We start from the raw sequence: 15,129 nt of genomic DNA on the forward strand, positions 1-15,129 counted from the left end.
ACCATCTGTCCTCCTACTTTATTAATTATATTCCCTGTGCTATACTTTTCATCTCTGTGACTTATCTTACCACTGAAAGTTTGTACCTCTTAATCCCCTTTATTTCTTCATCCCCCACCTACCTCCCCTCCGTCCAATTTGTATAGACCCTCATTTTACCGTTTTTAACACTCATTTCTTTACACATATTCAAGTCATGTCAAATTCTATCTGATAATCCCTGTATCTGTCATCTTTGTAGAGCTTGTTCTAGAATTCCTTGCTGCTAACTCTTGCTTCTGATGGCATCTCTTTACAGGGCACCTTTACTTATTATTTACGGGGCGGGGAGACAGGAAAAGGCTAGCACTTTTACCAGGAAAGCCAAACTGTCCTCCTGAGTTCTGGTAAACTTCCGGCTTACGTCTCCCTGATCCCAGCTGTTCCAATAGCAGCCCTAGCTGCAAACGTGTAAGCCCCCAGTGCAGATAGTGCTGGACAGGTGCTGAAAGAGCAGCGTGTCCCTCTGCATACGCCGGACACAAGCAGGCCTTCCCAGGGGCTGCTAGTCACCGAGACTGCAGAATCGTTTTGGAGCAGGAGTTACAGAAGGGAACTCAGACAGATTCCATTCCTCTGGCTCTTAGGACTCAAAATATAATGGGGACCCTCACCCTCAGAAAAGTAGACTTTTGGGAACCCTGTGAATAGATTGCTCTCCAGGGGCGGCGGGGTGGCTAGGTGGTTAAGCGTCTGACTCTCGATTTTGGCTCAGGTCGTGGGATCCAGCCCCGTGCTCCCCCAGCTTGTGCTCTCTAAATAAATAAAATCTTAAAAAAAAATAAATTAGAATGCTCTCCAAATAAACCTGTGCTGCAGGGCATCAACAGGAGCTTGTCAAGGCAAAGTCCCTGGTTCTAGAACTACCACTGCACGGCAGGTTCCCCTCGAGCGGCCAACTGCAACTTGCCAGTCAGAATCTCGAACACACTGGCAAGGGACCACCAGCCGGCACATGAGGAACCTACACACAGACAGGCCAAAAGATTCAAACTGACACAGGGAAAGAAACATCATTTAGATTTATTTCAAGGCCTGAAATCAGATTAATCAAAAATGATACTACTGCCATTTCTTATAATACATACTTAATACAAAACTTTAAGAGAAGTATAGACACTATTAACTCACTCTTAAACCTCACAATATACGATTTTCAAGTTGTCAGGTGACAATATCCAAGACTTCACACACTTAATGAGGACATAATTAGCAGCAGGCTATTCAAACACACACAAATCTGTTTTTACACTTTCCATGTCTGTTTTTGTCTTTGCTTTATAAAAGCCACTAATAATCGCGGCTTCTTTCAAGTATAGGATCTCTAACATTAAATTACATTTTCTTTTTATAAAAGAAAGACACATACTACATTGTATGCCATAAATTCATATACCAAGAAGTAAAACACAATCCAACTGAATTTATTCATGCTTCCCCTTTCTCCAGATGTTTTAGGTGTTTTTCTAAATACTTTATATTTTTCTTAATATCTGTTCTCTATATATGCAGATCAGGGAAAATGATTTATAATGAGTTACTTTTAAAATTACCTTCTCTATACTTCTGCTCCCTTTCCCCACACTAAATCTGGTGCTTAAGTGAACAATAATGAAAGGTACTGTTTCAGGAGACCCAAACAATCTGTAATCTTAATTTCCTAAATACCCAAAGATTTCAACTTCCTGCCAATACAAATAAGAGTCTCAAGTAGCCAAAAATTACTTCTTAATCAGGAGGAAGAAAAAATGCGTAGTATGAGGATTATGTAACTAGAACTTTATTATTTACGCCTTTCCCCCAAGCTACAAAGCACTGCTTAGCATTGTGCGTACACAGCTACAACAGTTTACATTTGCTCAGGAACATGTAATTGCATTAAAAATAAACAACTTCCATAACTTAATGGGTTCTTAGATGGCTTCCCTAGGGGGAAAACAAATGTTTTGTGTTCTTTAAGAAAATGGTATATACAAATGAACTGCTGTGTGCTCATTTAAACTTGAGGAAACCTAATGAAGTTTTGGGGATATTTTTCCTAAAATGCAATATGGATACGCACTTAATCACTGCTTATATAGTGAAGGGATGGAATGGTAGCTATAGATGCAATCTTTTGTCTAAGTGAACAGTTGTAAGGTATTCTAAATGGGATAGAATAAAAAAAACCACGGACAATTGTTTCAAGGAAAAAAAGAACCAAAGTCAAGAAAAATACTGAACGTCGACCCCTAAAACGGAGAAGTGCTATACAACATAAAAATGAGACCTAGAGATTAGAAAAATACTCATTTTACCGCTTCAGGAGGTAAACAAAATGATAAGGAGGGGGAGTCTCCAATTAGAACTGAGGCAGCTATAAAACAAAATGGAACACAGTGCAATGATTTGACCTCATAAAGGAAATGACTAACAACAATGCAACTTCACACGAGAGGGAAAAAAAAAATTCACACGTCCACATGTTTGCAATGATATAGTAACCCACAAATTATCAAAAATATAAAGTCTGGATTTTTCCGCTCAGGTTTATAATCAACTCGCAAACCTCTGCGGAATACATTTACTTTCATAAGCCTCCTCTGTTTAGCAGAACTTACTACACAAGTACACATGTACTACTATGTACCATGAGAATTATTAGTTCTCATCTCAAATCTAGTGACTTGCCTTTTTACCCATACTTATATACATTTTCATTTCCATTCTAAGACACCTAAGACCTTTCTAGTGGTACATTTTAATCAACATATTACATAAAAAAGAATCTTGATTTTCAAAATGGATCACTTTAGTACTACAGCATGATGGGTTTAATTTGAATGGGTGAAACATAATGTGGTAAAGACACTGTACTGTTTAAACTAATTCACAGCTGTAGGAAAATGTTTGATTTTCAAAACAGAACGACTGAGGAGTTATAAGCAGTAAAATATTAGAAAACCGTGAATGAATAAATGATTTTTTTATCAGTGGCCATTCATTATTTTGTTTTTAGGAACCTGGAAGAAATTGTCTTCTTTGAATTTCAAATGTTCTGGTAAATCTAGTCGTCTCTTAGCTTCCTCAATATCAGCTTGAATTGCTGAAATAAGGGACTCTGTGGAGAGAAGAGAGCAGGGAAATGATGAAAAACTGCTGCCACGCCTTTGTTCGGACTCCTAAAAACCCGAAGCCTGGCAGCGTCTTCAGCGCAGGGCAGATGCCTGATAAATGTTTGTTCTATCCCTTCTTCCAGACTTAAGTAAAAGTCAACGGTCCACAAGAGAGGTCCCTGATCTTCTCGCGATTTCTTAGAGAAAGGCATTAGCACAAAGGTACGTCACAAATACCAAATGGAAGAAATACCCGTGACCAAGCCTCTTCAGTATTCCCATTTGTCAAATTCTAGAGAATTGACACAACCACACTACACTAACATCCTTGATACCATTAGTTTCAAATATCGATTTAGTTTCGTACACTTTAAGCATTGCAAAGCATCCATTATTCATCTCAGCATTCATTCCCACTTATTCCTTAAAATACGAAAAGGAAATAAAGATTTCACTAACTTCACACTGTTGGGAGAGAAGCAGCCAGCCTGCTGGGTTTGAATCTAGGCTCCATCACATACTGATGTGACCCTGAGCAAATTACTTAATCCCTCTCTGCCAATTTCCTCATCTGTGAAATGGGCAAAATAATTCCTCATATATTTCGGTGGGGGTGAAAGGACTTAATGCATGTAAGGCACACAGTAAATGCTCAAATGTTCGCTCTCCTGCCACGTTGTTACTAGGAGAAGCAGTAGAAGGAGCTGCAGTAATACTTAAGAAGACCTAAACAGAACTTACCTAAAGAATCAAAGTTCTTTTCTGGTCTGAGGTAGCCAACAATGGCCACATTAAGGATCTCCCCATAGAAGTCCTCTTTGAAGGTATGCATGATATGAGTTTCCTAAAATTAAGAAATGTTAAAAAAGGTTACCATCAAATTATAGAATACCTGAAATTTGAAATATGTCTCCACATTTATGGTGGGGATCATTCAAATGAAACAATCAACCCTTACAAAATTTTTAAAGACAGGTTAAAATCTAAGTGCAGTTTTTTCCTGAATTCTTCCATCAGTCCTGTTCTTGCCCCTGACATTACATGTAAACATTGTAACTGAGTAAGGCAGATGTTATACCACAAATCTGGTATGATTTGCTGTTTATTAAAAAAAAAAGGGGGGGGAGCACCTGAGTGGCTCAGTTGGTTAAGCGTCTGCCTTTGGCTCAGGTCATGATCCCAGGGTCCTGGGATCGAGCCCCATGTCAGGATCTCTGTTCAGCGGGGAGTATGCCTCTCGCTCTCCCTCTGTGTTCTCCCTCTTTCTCAAATATATAAAATCTTAAAAAAAAAAAAAAAAAACTAACATGCAGGGGCACCTGGCTGGCTCAGTCGGTAGAGCATGCGTCTCTTGATCTCAGGGTTCTGAGTTTGAGCCCCACATTGGGTGCAGAGATTACTTAAAAATAAAATCCTTAAAAAAACTAACATGCAGAGTAATTAAGTCTTATCAAGGGAAAAAAAAAAACAAAAAACAAAAAACAAAACAGCACCAAGTAAGGAGCAAAGTATTAAGAGAGATTACTATTAAAAGAACCATTTCTGGGGCACCTGGGTGGCTTAATCACTAAGCGTCTGCCTTCGGCTCAGGTCATGATCCCAGAGTCCTGGGATCGAGTCCCACATTGGGCTCCCTCTCAGCGAGGAGTCAGCTTCTCCCTCTGCCCTTCCCCCCCTGCTCGTGATCTCTCTCTCTCAAATAATTAAAAATTAAAAAAAAAAATAGACACATTTCTGAAAAGGCATACTATCAAAACTTGCTTAAGAAGAAATAGATGGTGATTAACGTAACATAATAAAAAAAAAAGAAGAAATAGATAGGGGCGCCTGGGTGGCTCAGTCATTAAGTGTCTGCCTTCGGCTCAGGTCATGATCCCAGGGTTCTGGGATCGAGGCCCACATCAGGCTCCATGCTCAGGGGGAAACCTGCTTCTCCCTCTCCCACTACCCCTGCTTGTGTTCTCTCTCTCACTGTCTGTCAAATAAATAAAAAATCTTAAAAAAAAAAAAGAACCATTTCTAAGGTTAATCAGGATCCATGTGTCTCTGACACACACCACATTACAGAAACCTAGGGTTAGGCAGAAGTGAAGACTGACATGTAGGCAGAAGAGCCAACGCAGGATCCTGATCAAGAAACAATGTTGACAAATGGGTACGGGACATGTCGAAGCAAAATGGTGGAGGAGGTAGATGATGTTCTGCAATCTGATTTTTAGTAGACTTTTACAAAGAAATCTAAGTCCAAAAGCAGGAGAGCCAATTAAGAGAACAAACAAATACAGAAGATGGTTGAGACTGGACTAGGATGGTGGCACTGGATGTTGAGAAGTTTAAACAATCTAGAAACATGAAACTTAGTGATAGAGGCATATTTTGTGTAGGACTTAAGAAAATCTAATATATGATGTGATACTTAAGACGGAAGCATCAACAGTGATCATTATAAAACATTACTGAGAAAAATGGTAAAGATGTCTACTCTTCCTAAATTCATCTACATATTCCATGCCACCCCTGTGTCAAAATCCTAGTTGTTTCTTTTTAATGATGGAAACTGTCAAATGATTCTAAAATTTATAAGGAAATGTGGAAGGTTGAAATTATCCCCCCAAAATCTTGAAAATAAAAGTAGAGGACTTACACAGTCAGAAATCAAGACCTATTACAAAAGCTATGAAAATAAAGACAATGTGGTAATGGCCCAAAGACAGATCAGGAGACCGAGTCTGTATGAGCACATTTTGGACTCTCACACATATAAAGTCACAGGGTTTATGCCCAAGGTGACAGTGCAATGCTGTCATGAAAGAATGGTATTTCAAGAAATGGGCTGAGTCAGTATCCAAATGGGAAAAAATGAATTTTGACCCTTACTTTGCACCATACTCAAAAATCAATTTGATGAGAAAAGTTTAAGACAAGTTTTTAGAAGAAAACAAAGGTATCTTTATGACTTGGAGTAGGCAAAGATTCCTTAAACAGGATATAAAAGGCACTAAACCATAAAAGAGAAATGATGAATTGGATTATATTAGCATTAAGAACCTCTGCTCTTCAAAAGACACCACTCCATTAAAACAAACCAAAAAAAGCAACACAGAAGGTGACAATATCTGCATACATATCCCAACAAAGGAAGCGGATCTAGGACATACTAAAGAACTTCTTGGGCGCCTGGGTGGCTCAGTCGGCTGAGCGACTGCCTTTGGCCCGGGTCATGATCCCAGGGTCCTGGGATCGAGTCCCACATCGGGCTCCCTGCTCCGCGGGAAGCCTGCTTCTCCCTCCCCCACTCCCCCTGCTTGTGTTCCCTCTCTCGCTGTGTCTCTCTCTGTCAAATAAATAAAGGAATCTTAAAAAAAAAAAAAAAAAAAAAGAACTTCTTTAAGTCAATTAAAACAGCCAATCCAATTTGTTTTACAAGGGGAAAAGACTTCAACAGGCACATCATAGATATCTGATATTGGCAAGAAAAGGAAAAAGAAAACCTGAAGAGTATGAACCTCCTACCAATAGAAAACTGAGTTTCTTCTAACTCTGGCAGGACTTGGAAGGCATTCCTTCACTGGCTTGCTACAGTTAATAGTCCTGTTACCTGAAATTTATCACGGAATAGCTTTCCCTCTACTCTTCATTTCCTCCCCATCTACAGAACACTATTTTGTGTTCTTTTATTAGTTCTTTTCCTTATCTACTCCAAATAATTTCCACATCCTTAATACTCAAAACTAAGAAATACTGAATGTTAAGCAATTCTGCACCGTTTCTGTTTGTACCAGGATTTAGCCCTGTGGTTTTCCAACTGTGACAGACTTCTACAAACCCTTCAAAAAGGACGAAATTTAGATTGACTCGTTTTTGTTTTTTTAAGATTTTATTTATTTGACAGAGACACAGCGAGAAAGGGAACACAAGCAGGGGGAGGGGGAGTGGGAGAGGGAGAAGCAGGCCTCCCGCCAAGCAGGGAGCCCAATGAGGGGCTCAATCCCAGGACGCTGGGATCATGACCTGAGCCGAAGGCAGACGCTTAACGACTGAGCCACCCAGGCGCCCCTAGATCTACTCGTTTTTGCCACACACTTAACCTGACCAAGATCCAGCCCTATCTAGCAGATTAAGCTCTTAAGTGGCATGGGTACTACGAAAAGAGAAGGGTACACCCTCAAAGTAGTTTGAGAGGAAAAAAAAAAGCATCACCTCGCAATTTTATTAGAAAGCACCATCTACGAAGAAAGCATTTCCATCTTAGCAGGGTGAGCAATTAATTAAAGGGTGAATGAACTATATTAACTGTAGCAAGCTCAATTTTATCAAACATGCTCTTAGGTATTTCACTTTTTTTTTTTTTAAGGGGAATGCGGAAGGAGAGGGAGAGAGAGAATCTTAAGCAGGCTCCACGCCCAGCACAGAACTTACGAGGGGCTCCATCTCACCACCCTGAGATCATGACCTGAGCCGAAATCAAGAGGCAGACGCTTAACCAACTGAGCTACCCAGGTGCCCCAGGTAATTCACTTTTATCTCCAGTTGAGGTAAACACATGGACAGCTATAAAAAATATTATTACAATTAGGCTTGAAACTCCACTTTTTATTTATTACGTGATTTAAAAGATATATGCATAGGGTGCCTGGGTGGCTCAGTTGGTTAAGCGACTGCCTTCGGCTCAGGTCATGATCCTGGAGTCCCAGGATCGAGTCCCGCATCGGGCTCCCTGCTCGGCAGGGAATCTGCTTCTCTCTCTGAACCTCCCTCCTCTCATGCTCTCTCTCTCATTCTCTCTCTCAAATAAATAAAAAAAAAAAAAAAATCTTTAAAAAAAAAAAAATCTTTAAAAGATATATGCATAAAAATATTACTGTATGTTACTGGGCACACAATGTATAAGGATGTAATTTGTGAGTTTTATGTACTATCAAAATTGTCATTAAATCCAAATTAGATTTTATAACTGTAGAAAGTTAAATGCACTCCTCATGGTAACCGCACACACAAAAAAATTCTATAGAAAGTACACAAAAGGAAATAAGGAAATCAAAATGTGTCACTACAAAAAAAAAGGTTAAAAAACAAAAGGCAGTAATGGAAGCAATAACAAACAAAAAAGCTGTAAGGCCTATAGAAAACAGCAAAATGGCAGAAGTCCCTCCTTACCAGTCATTAGCTTAAATGTAAATGGACTGAACTCTCCAATGAAAAGGCAGAGATTAACAATGATCAAAAAGCACAATCCAATTATACTTCCCCTTTTACAAGAGACTCACTTTATTTTCTAAGATTCACTTTAGATCTAAAGACACAAACACATTGAAAGTGAAAGGAGGAAGAGTTAATCCAGTCAAACAGTAACCAAACCCTTGACTTGAAAATCCTTCAAGAAAACTGCCAAAAATTCTAGTAATTTGGCCAATTTGTGAGTACCACTGATGATTTCTGTGTGCATCTAATACTGAATATTACCTTAAATTACTATCCCATTTTCAGTGATAGAGCTAAATATAATTCTTACCATAGACTTTTTTGTATTCTTGTAGTATGGGTTCCATCCTATGCTCACCACCATCTTATGAACTTCTCCATTTCCAACACTGGCCCAGCCATAATAAATGCCAGTGGATACATCACCGGGAAGATTATCAACTACTTGTTCCGGAAAGTTAGCTAAATAACAGAAATAAATATTCTGAGTGTTAACAGTTTCACAGCAAATATTTATAAAAATCGCATGAAGGCTAGCCTAAATTGTTATGCTCGTAAGTTTCCCGGAATCCTACCTATGATTATCAATCTCACCATTCTACAGTCTGGCTTGGGTTTTTTGGGGTTTTCTCTCTCCTCTTCACGTGGCTAGGTTAAGAACAATTAAATGTATAAAGCTCTCCAAAAAACAAAAAACAAAAACACAGACACACTCTCGAGGTAGATGAAAACAGGTGCATGAACAGCGGGGGCTTTTTTTTGTTTTGTTTTGTTTTTGTTTTTAAGATTGTATTTATTTGCGAGAGAATGAGAGAGAGCATGAGAGGGAGGAGGGTCAGAGGGAGAAGCAGACTCCCTGCCGAGCAGGGAGCCCGATGTGGGACTCAATCCCGGGACTCCAGGATCATGACCTGAGCCGAAGGCAGTCGCTTAACCAACTGAGCCACCCAGGCGCCCAACAGCGGGGGCTTTTTAGACCTAGTCTTTCTTAAGGAGATTCAGAATCTCTTGAAACGATTCTTATTTTCAAAATATACGTGGCTGGGTCCCAAACTCAAAGACTAGGGACAACCCTGGGATGTATTTTTAAGGATGAATTATTCACACAGTCAGGTCCTGACTACTGAACCGAATACAGACAGACTAAAAAAGATATGATTCTCATCCAATTGCTAACAAGACATACAAAGAGAACAACAAAAAAACCGTTACAGTTGGCTTGGAAATTTAACCAATCTGGTTCACATTACGTTTCCTAACCGAGATGACGCGTGCCATGCCTGGCACCTCTAGCCTGGTTGGATAGGGAGGCGGAAAAGGGAGATCCCCGGAACTCAGCTCGGCTTTCTGCCCTCACCACCCCTCAAGCCGGGTCCCCGGTGAGCCCCGAGCGGTGGATAAGGACGCGCTTCCTCAATCCGAACAAAGATCCTCCGCCTCAACAAAGCAAGAACCAAGCAGAGGAGAGGGCGTCACCTCTGCCCGCAGCCCCAAGTCCCGCGTCTGACGTCGCGGCTCCCACCTGACCCAACCCCGGGAGCCGAGGGGGGAGGCGGGGTGCGCCGGGGAGGGGGGGGCCCCGCGACCTTCCGCGCTCACCTGTGGGGATGCCCAGCTGCTTGGAGCCGCGGCCGAAACCCCGCACCACCTGGCCGCGGCAGAAGTACGGCAGGTGCCTCATGACGCCGTCCGCTCGGGGCTCGGGCTGCCACCCGGTCCGCGGGGCCGGCGAACCCGCCGTCGAAGCGGTGCCCGGATCCCCCGGACCGGCCAGGGAACACCCGCAGGAGCTCGGCTGATGCCCGAATCCCCCCACGGCCGGCCGCGAGGGTAGGCGCGCAACGGGCCAGGCGGCGCCGACCACACGCCGCAGTGAGTCCCTCACGCCACTGAACCAACCGAAGCCGCCGAGCGCCTAAAAGCTTGTGTCTCCGCCCCGGGAACGGCGGCGAGGGCGGATATAAGTGCGGGCGTGGGTGGGGAGAGCGGAGGGTCAGCGGGGGAGGGCCTGAGCCCGCCCAGCGCCGCAGGCCTGCGCACACTTCCTCAGCCAAACGCCTCGCAGCCCGCTCGGCTTCCGTAGCCCCGCCCCCGCGTGGCCCCGCCCCCAGCCGTGGCCCCGGAGCCGCCGGTCCGCCCCTCCTGGGCTTCTACGGGCCCCCGGCGCTGGAGACTGTAGCGGGAATTCCTCTTCGATCTTGGTTGCTCTGAAAATGCCGTTCTCCGACAATCCTGAGTGTTTCTTTTCCCTTTCTCCTTTTCATTACGATTCTGACACCATAGACGTTCTTTAGCTTCTTGGCAACCGCGAGCTCGATGGTCATTCGTCATTCATCCGTTCTTTAAACATTAAAGTTCCAAAATTCCAGCTCAAGATCACCACTTCGTAGAGGCTTTAACTATCTACCGGAAATGGTCCTCCTCTCCCCCAGACCACCTGCCCGCTGTCTGAAATTATATGGGAATGTCAGCGCCAAGGGAGCAAGTCCTAGTCTAATGCTGCGACCCCGGTGACTAGTGCAAGGTTGCAGTAATGCAGTTTTCTTTCAGGAGGGGTGCAGCTGCCTATCTAACCCTCCTTCCGGGAAGTGTTACCTTGAGAATTTAATAAACCCGACAAAAGGCGTCATCTCTACTGCAATGCAATTTGTGGGCCTTCTAACCCTTGGAGCTGTAAACATTACCTAGGGAAGTAACTCAAGGGAAATGTCTTTTTCGCGAGAAACACAAGGGTCAGTCACAAGGTGCATCCTCTTGTTCTTGAGAAAGAAGTTTTAATTGTTCTCTTTGCTTTTCTCTATGCATCTGCGTGAAATCCTGTCCAGACTTGGTAGTCGCTTGTACCTTACGTGCATGTAACTATGATAATGCTTACCCAATGGTAAAATTATATTCTCTCTGTATTGGTACTGAAGGGGTCTTTGTGGGCAAGACTGTCATATTTCCCTAGGACTAGTGTAGCACGTGTTCATAGCAAACATGCCCTAAGTATTTGCAGAAAGACCGAATTAAGAGCCCAATGTGTGCCAAGTACCGTGCAAGGTGCTGGGGGAGCAAAGGGGACTGAGACAAGTTCTTGGCCTCAGAGACTCAGTCTAGTGGGAGAGACTAACTGGTGAGCCTGATTCCAGTGCTATACTGTCATACTCCAATAGAAGACCTGACAAAATGCTTGGAAAGCTGCCCTTGTATGGTTAATGGTTAGGAGCACGGGTGTTAGCTAGATAAGCCAGGGTTTGAATACAAGCCTTGCTTGCCTCATTTAATTGCCGGGTGACCTTGGGCAAAGTACGCTGTCTGAATCTGTGTCCGTATCAACTAATTGGGAATATTAATTTTGTGGGGTTTAAGTGAGCTGATGCATGTACAGCACTTAACAAATTGCCTGGCCTCTCCTAAAAATTATTATCATCATGGTTGTCGTCAGTGATAGACCAAATAAGAAAAGCCTGGAGGTGAGAGCCTGGTAAAGCAGCCCCGGGTCCTAGTCCTCCACACCCCAGAGTTCCAAGGAGGTCTGCGAATTAAATGAAATAAAATAATTAAATGAGTCATGAGAAATAAATGAGGAAGGGTGGTCTTAAGAATTAAATGAGATAGGGCACCTGGGTGGCTCAGTCGGTTAAGCGACTGCCTTCGGCTCGGGTCATGATCCTGGAGTCCCAGGATCGAGTCCCGCATCGGACTCCCTGCTCGGCGGGGAGTCTGCTTCTCCCTCTGATCCTCCCCCTCTCATGCTCTCTGTCTCCCATTCTCTCTCTCAGATAAATAAATTAAAAAAAAAAAGAATTAAATGAGATAATGCTAGATACTTTACATACTATCTCCTATAATCCTCACATCAATTTTGGAGGAAAGAATTAACCCCAATTTGTAAAGAGGGAAGGGGGGGTTGGGGAATTCCTAAGATGGAGCATTTAGGCTCCAATTGTTTTTTTAACCCTGGTGACATTTCAGGGACTATGCATAATTACTGTCTAATCAGCATAGGCTACGGAAGTCAGCCGCCTGATCCTTTTCCACTCCTGCTCAATAACCCTCAGTGGCTCCCCTGTCACTCTAAAATAAAATAGCCTCTCAAGGGTTCCCTTCAATCGACCATTCTGAGCTTTATCCCTAAAGTACTTTACTAGTTAAATCCGACCTCTGTGTAGAGGCTGCTTTTAGACAAATAGGCATGAATGGTGGAATGTAGAAAGGGCCCACAGCGACCACCTGGCTGAATAAAGACAGGCCTCTCAGGAAACCACCTCAAAATATCCATAGGCCCTAACTGACCAATGGTCTACTTACTTAAAGCCAGGCACAGTTATCAAAAAAGGGAAAATTCCATATGTCACCTTACCTCCTCACCTTCCCCCTTTAAATGCAGCCCCCCAACCCACTGCCTCCTTGTAGACAGCCTCTCTCTCCTATGCTGTCCTGTTCACCACTACCTTGCAGTGTATTCAGTAAGCTTCTATCACCTTTGTTCTGCCTCTGGTGAATCCTTTCACTGCCCTCGCCGCTTGCTTCCACCGAATGGATCATTGCCCCACCTTTGGGGCCCCCATCCAATCGGGAGAAACACCATATTTTGACACCCCACCCTGCACTCCACCTCAGTGGCTAAAGGATAGGCTCGCAACAATTTAGGTGATTATTCTGTAGCCTTGTAGGATACATCCCTTTTCCCAGTCATTTGACTACAAAAATACACTACCTGGCATTCACAGTTCCCATTGTATGTGTAAATCTACAGCTGAAAGAGTGTGAGTGTGTGAGTGTGTGTGTGTGTGTGTGTCTTTATCAAACTTAGTGCTTTTAACCAAGTATTCAAAATATGTCTTGTACTTCCCTGTCTGAGCTGCTTTAACAGCATCCTTTCTTCTGCTGCTGGGCAAAGAGCCTGCTTCTCTGATGGTGAGTTGTCTCTGCAGGAAGAGAGATCACAAGTGGGAATCAGGAGTGAGCAGAACTGAGGAAACGTGAAGGGAAGAGAGAAGGCCCACACTAAGTAAACAATAAAGAAATGAGTCTAAAGAACTCAAAATTTGACAATAAGTAAACAAACAACTCAATTAAAATGTGGTCAAAAGGTCTGAACAGACACCTCACCAAAGAAGATATCAAGATGACTAATGAGTGTATGAAAGATGTTCCACATCATGTGTCATCAGGGAATTACAAATTAAAACAATAAGATACTGGGGCGCCTGGCTGGCTCAGTCAGAAGACCATGTGACTCTTGATCTCGGGGGTTTTGAGTTTGAGCCCCATGTTGGGTGTAGAGATTACTTAAATAAAACTTAAAAAAACAGAAAACAGTGAGATGCCACTACACATCTGTAAGAATGGCCCAAATCCAGAACACTGACAACGCCAAATGCTGGCAAGGATGTGGAGCAACAGGAACTCTCATTCGTGCGGGGAGGGGGGGATGTAAGATGATACAGTCATTCTGGAAGACGGTTCAGCAGTTTCTTACAAAACCACCATATGAGCCAGCAGTCACACTCCTTGGTATTTACCCAAAGGAGTTAGAAACTTATGTTCGCACAAAAAGCCGCTCCAGCTTGCCAAAATTTGGAAACAACTAAGATGTCCTTCAGTAGGTAAATGCATAAAACCTTGTGGTACATCCATATAATGTGATGTTACTCAGCAATAAAAAAGAAAGGATCAAGCCACAAAAAGACATGGAGGAACTTTAAATGCATATCAGACTAAGTGAAACAAGCCAACCTGGAAAGGCTATGTATGACATGATTCCAATTATATGTGATTCTGGTGGGACTAAACTCTAGAGACAGTAAAAAGAGCAGTGGTTCCCAGGGGTTAGGAGGAAGGGAGCAAGAAGTAGGCGGAGCCACAGAGGACTTTTTGCGGAAGTGAAACTCTTTAATACTTTAATGAAGGGTACATGACATTATATATGTGTCAAAATGCATAGAAGAGTACAGCACTTAGAGTGAGCCCTAAGGTAAACTATGAACTTCAGTTAATGATGAATATCAGTATTAGCTTATCAGTGATAACAAAGGCCCCACACTAATGCAAGATGTTAATAATAGGGGAAACTGCGGGACAAGGAGGAGGTGGAGAAAGGACCACATAGGGGAACTCTCTCTACTTTCCATTCATTTTTTTGGAACCCTAAAACTGCTCTAAAAAATAAAGTCTATTTTTAAGAAATGCATCTAAAAATTGCTGATCTTTAAGTCTGACATCAGAGGTCACAGCCTCCATATCTAAGCAGTCACCAAGTGTCTCCTGACCCATCTTTCTCCCTCGCACCAGCTGAATCCAGGTCACCTCCTCTCACCTACGCACTAGACGCAGCCTCTTTTCTATTCTCCCAAGCCTTAGATTTGACCCCAGTCAACCCCAATCAGTTATTTGAGGTTCAGTGACCTTTCTCAAATGCCATTCTGATCAAGCCATACCAACGGCCCTTCCATGCTTCTCATTACCCTAGGGTAAGTCTAAACAAAACCATTATCCCTCCCTACCACCCTCCCCTGCTTCTGCCTTCATGCCTCTCCTGAACTTTTGCAGGTCCTCTAACACACTTTTGGGCCTTTGCACAAACAGGCTTCCTAGCATGAACCAATGCTACAGTGGACCCGAGAGGTGGGGGAGCCCCACAAATCAGGCAAATTGGAACATGCTTTCCGGGGTAAGGCTTGAGCTGGACCCTCAGGATGGCTGTGAACTGGCTAAACAGGGAGGAGGAAGGAATGGTGTCAAGCTGAGGCAAGCTGCATTAGTCTCCTTGCTGAGGCAGGAATGTGCACTATGCACACCAGGGCAG

At 43.0% G+C, this 15,129-nt stretch overlaps 1 protein-coding gene across 1 annotated transcript; it reads right to left on the bottom strand.

Moving 5' to 3' along the window:
• Positions 1 to 1,044: 1,044 nt before the first annotated feature.
• On the bottom strand, positions 1,045 to 10,371 carry RFK (riboflavin kinase). The gene is made up of 4 exons (XM_081804099.1): positions 9,936 to 10,371; positions 8,647 to 8,798; positions 3,876 to 3,978; positions 1,045 to 3,139 (listed from the first exon to the last, which is right to left on the bottom strand). Exons 1-4 carry the CDS (start codon positions 10,015 to 10,017, stop codon positions 3,009 to 3,011), a joined length of 468 nt encoding a protein of 155 aa, XP_081660225.1. The 5' UTR covers positions 10,018 to 10,371; the 3' UTR covers positions 1,045 to 3,008.
• Positions 10,372 to 15,129: the final 4,758 nt, after the last annotated feature.

This window comes from Leptonychotes weddellii, chromosome 14 (genome assembly GCF_054177405.1).
Source record: "Leptonychotes weddellii isolate Sample4059 chromosome 14, ASM5417740v2, whole genome shotgun sequence".
Taxonomy (NCBI): Eukaryota; Metazoa; Chordata; class Mammalia; order Carnivora; family Phocidae; genus Leptonychotes; species Leptonychotes weddellii.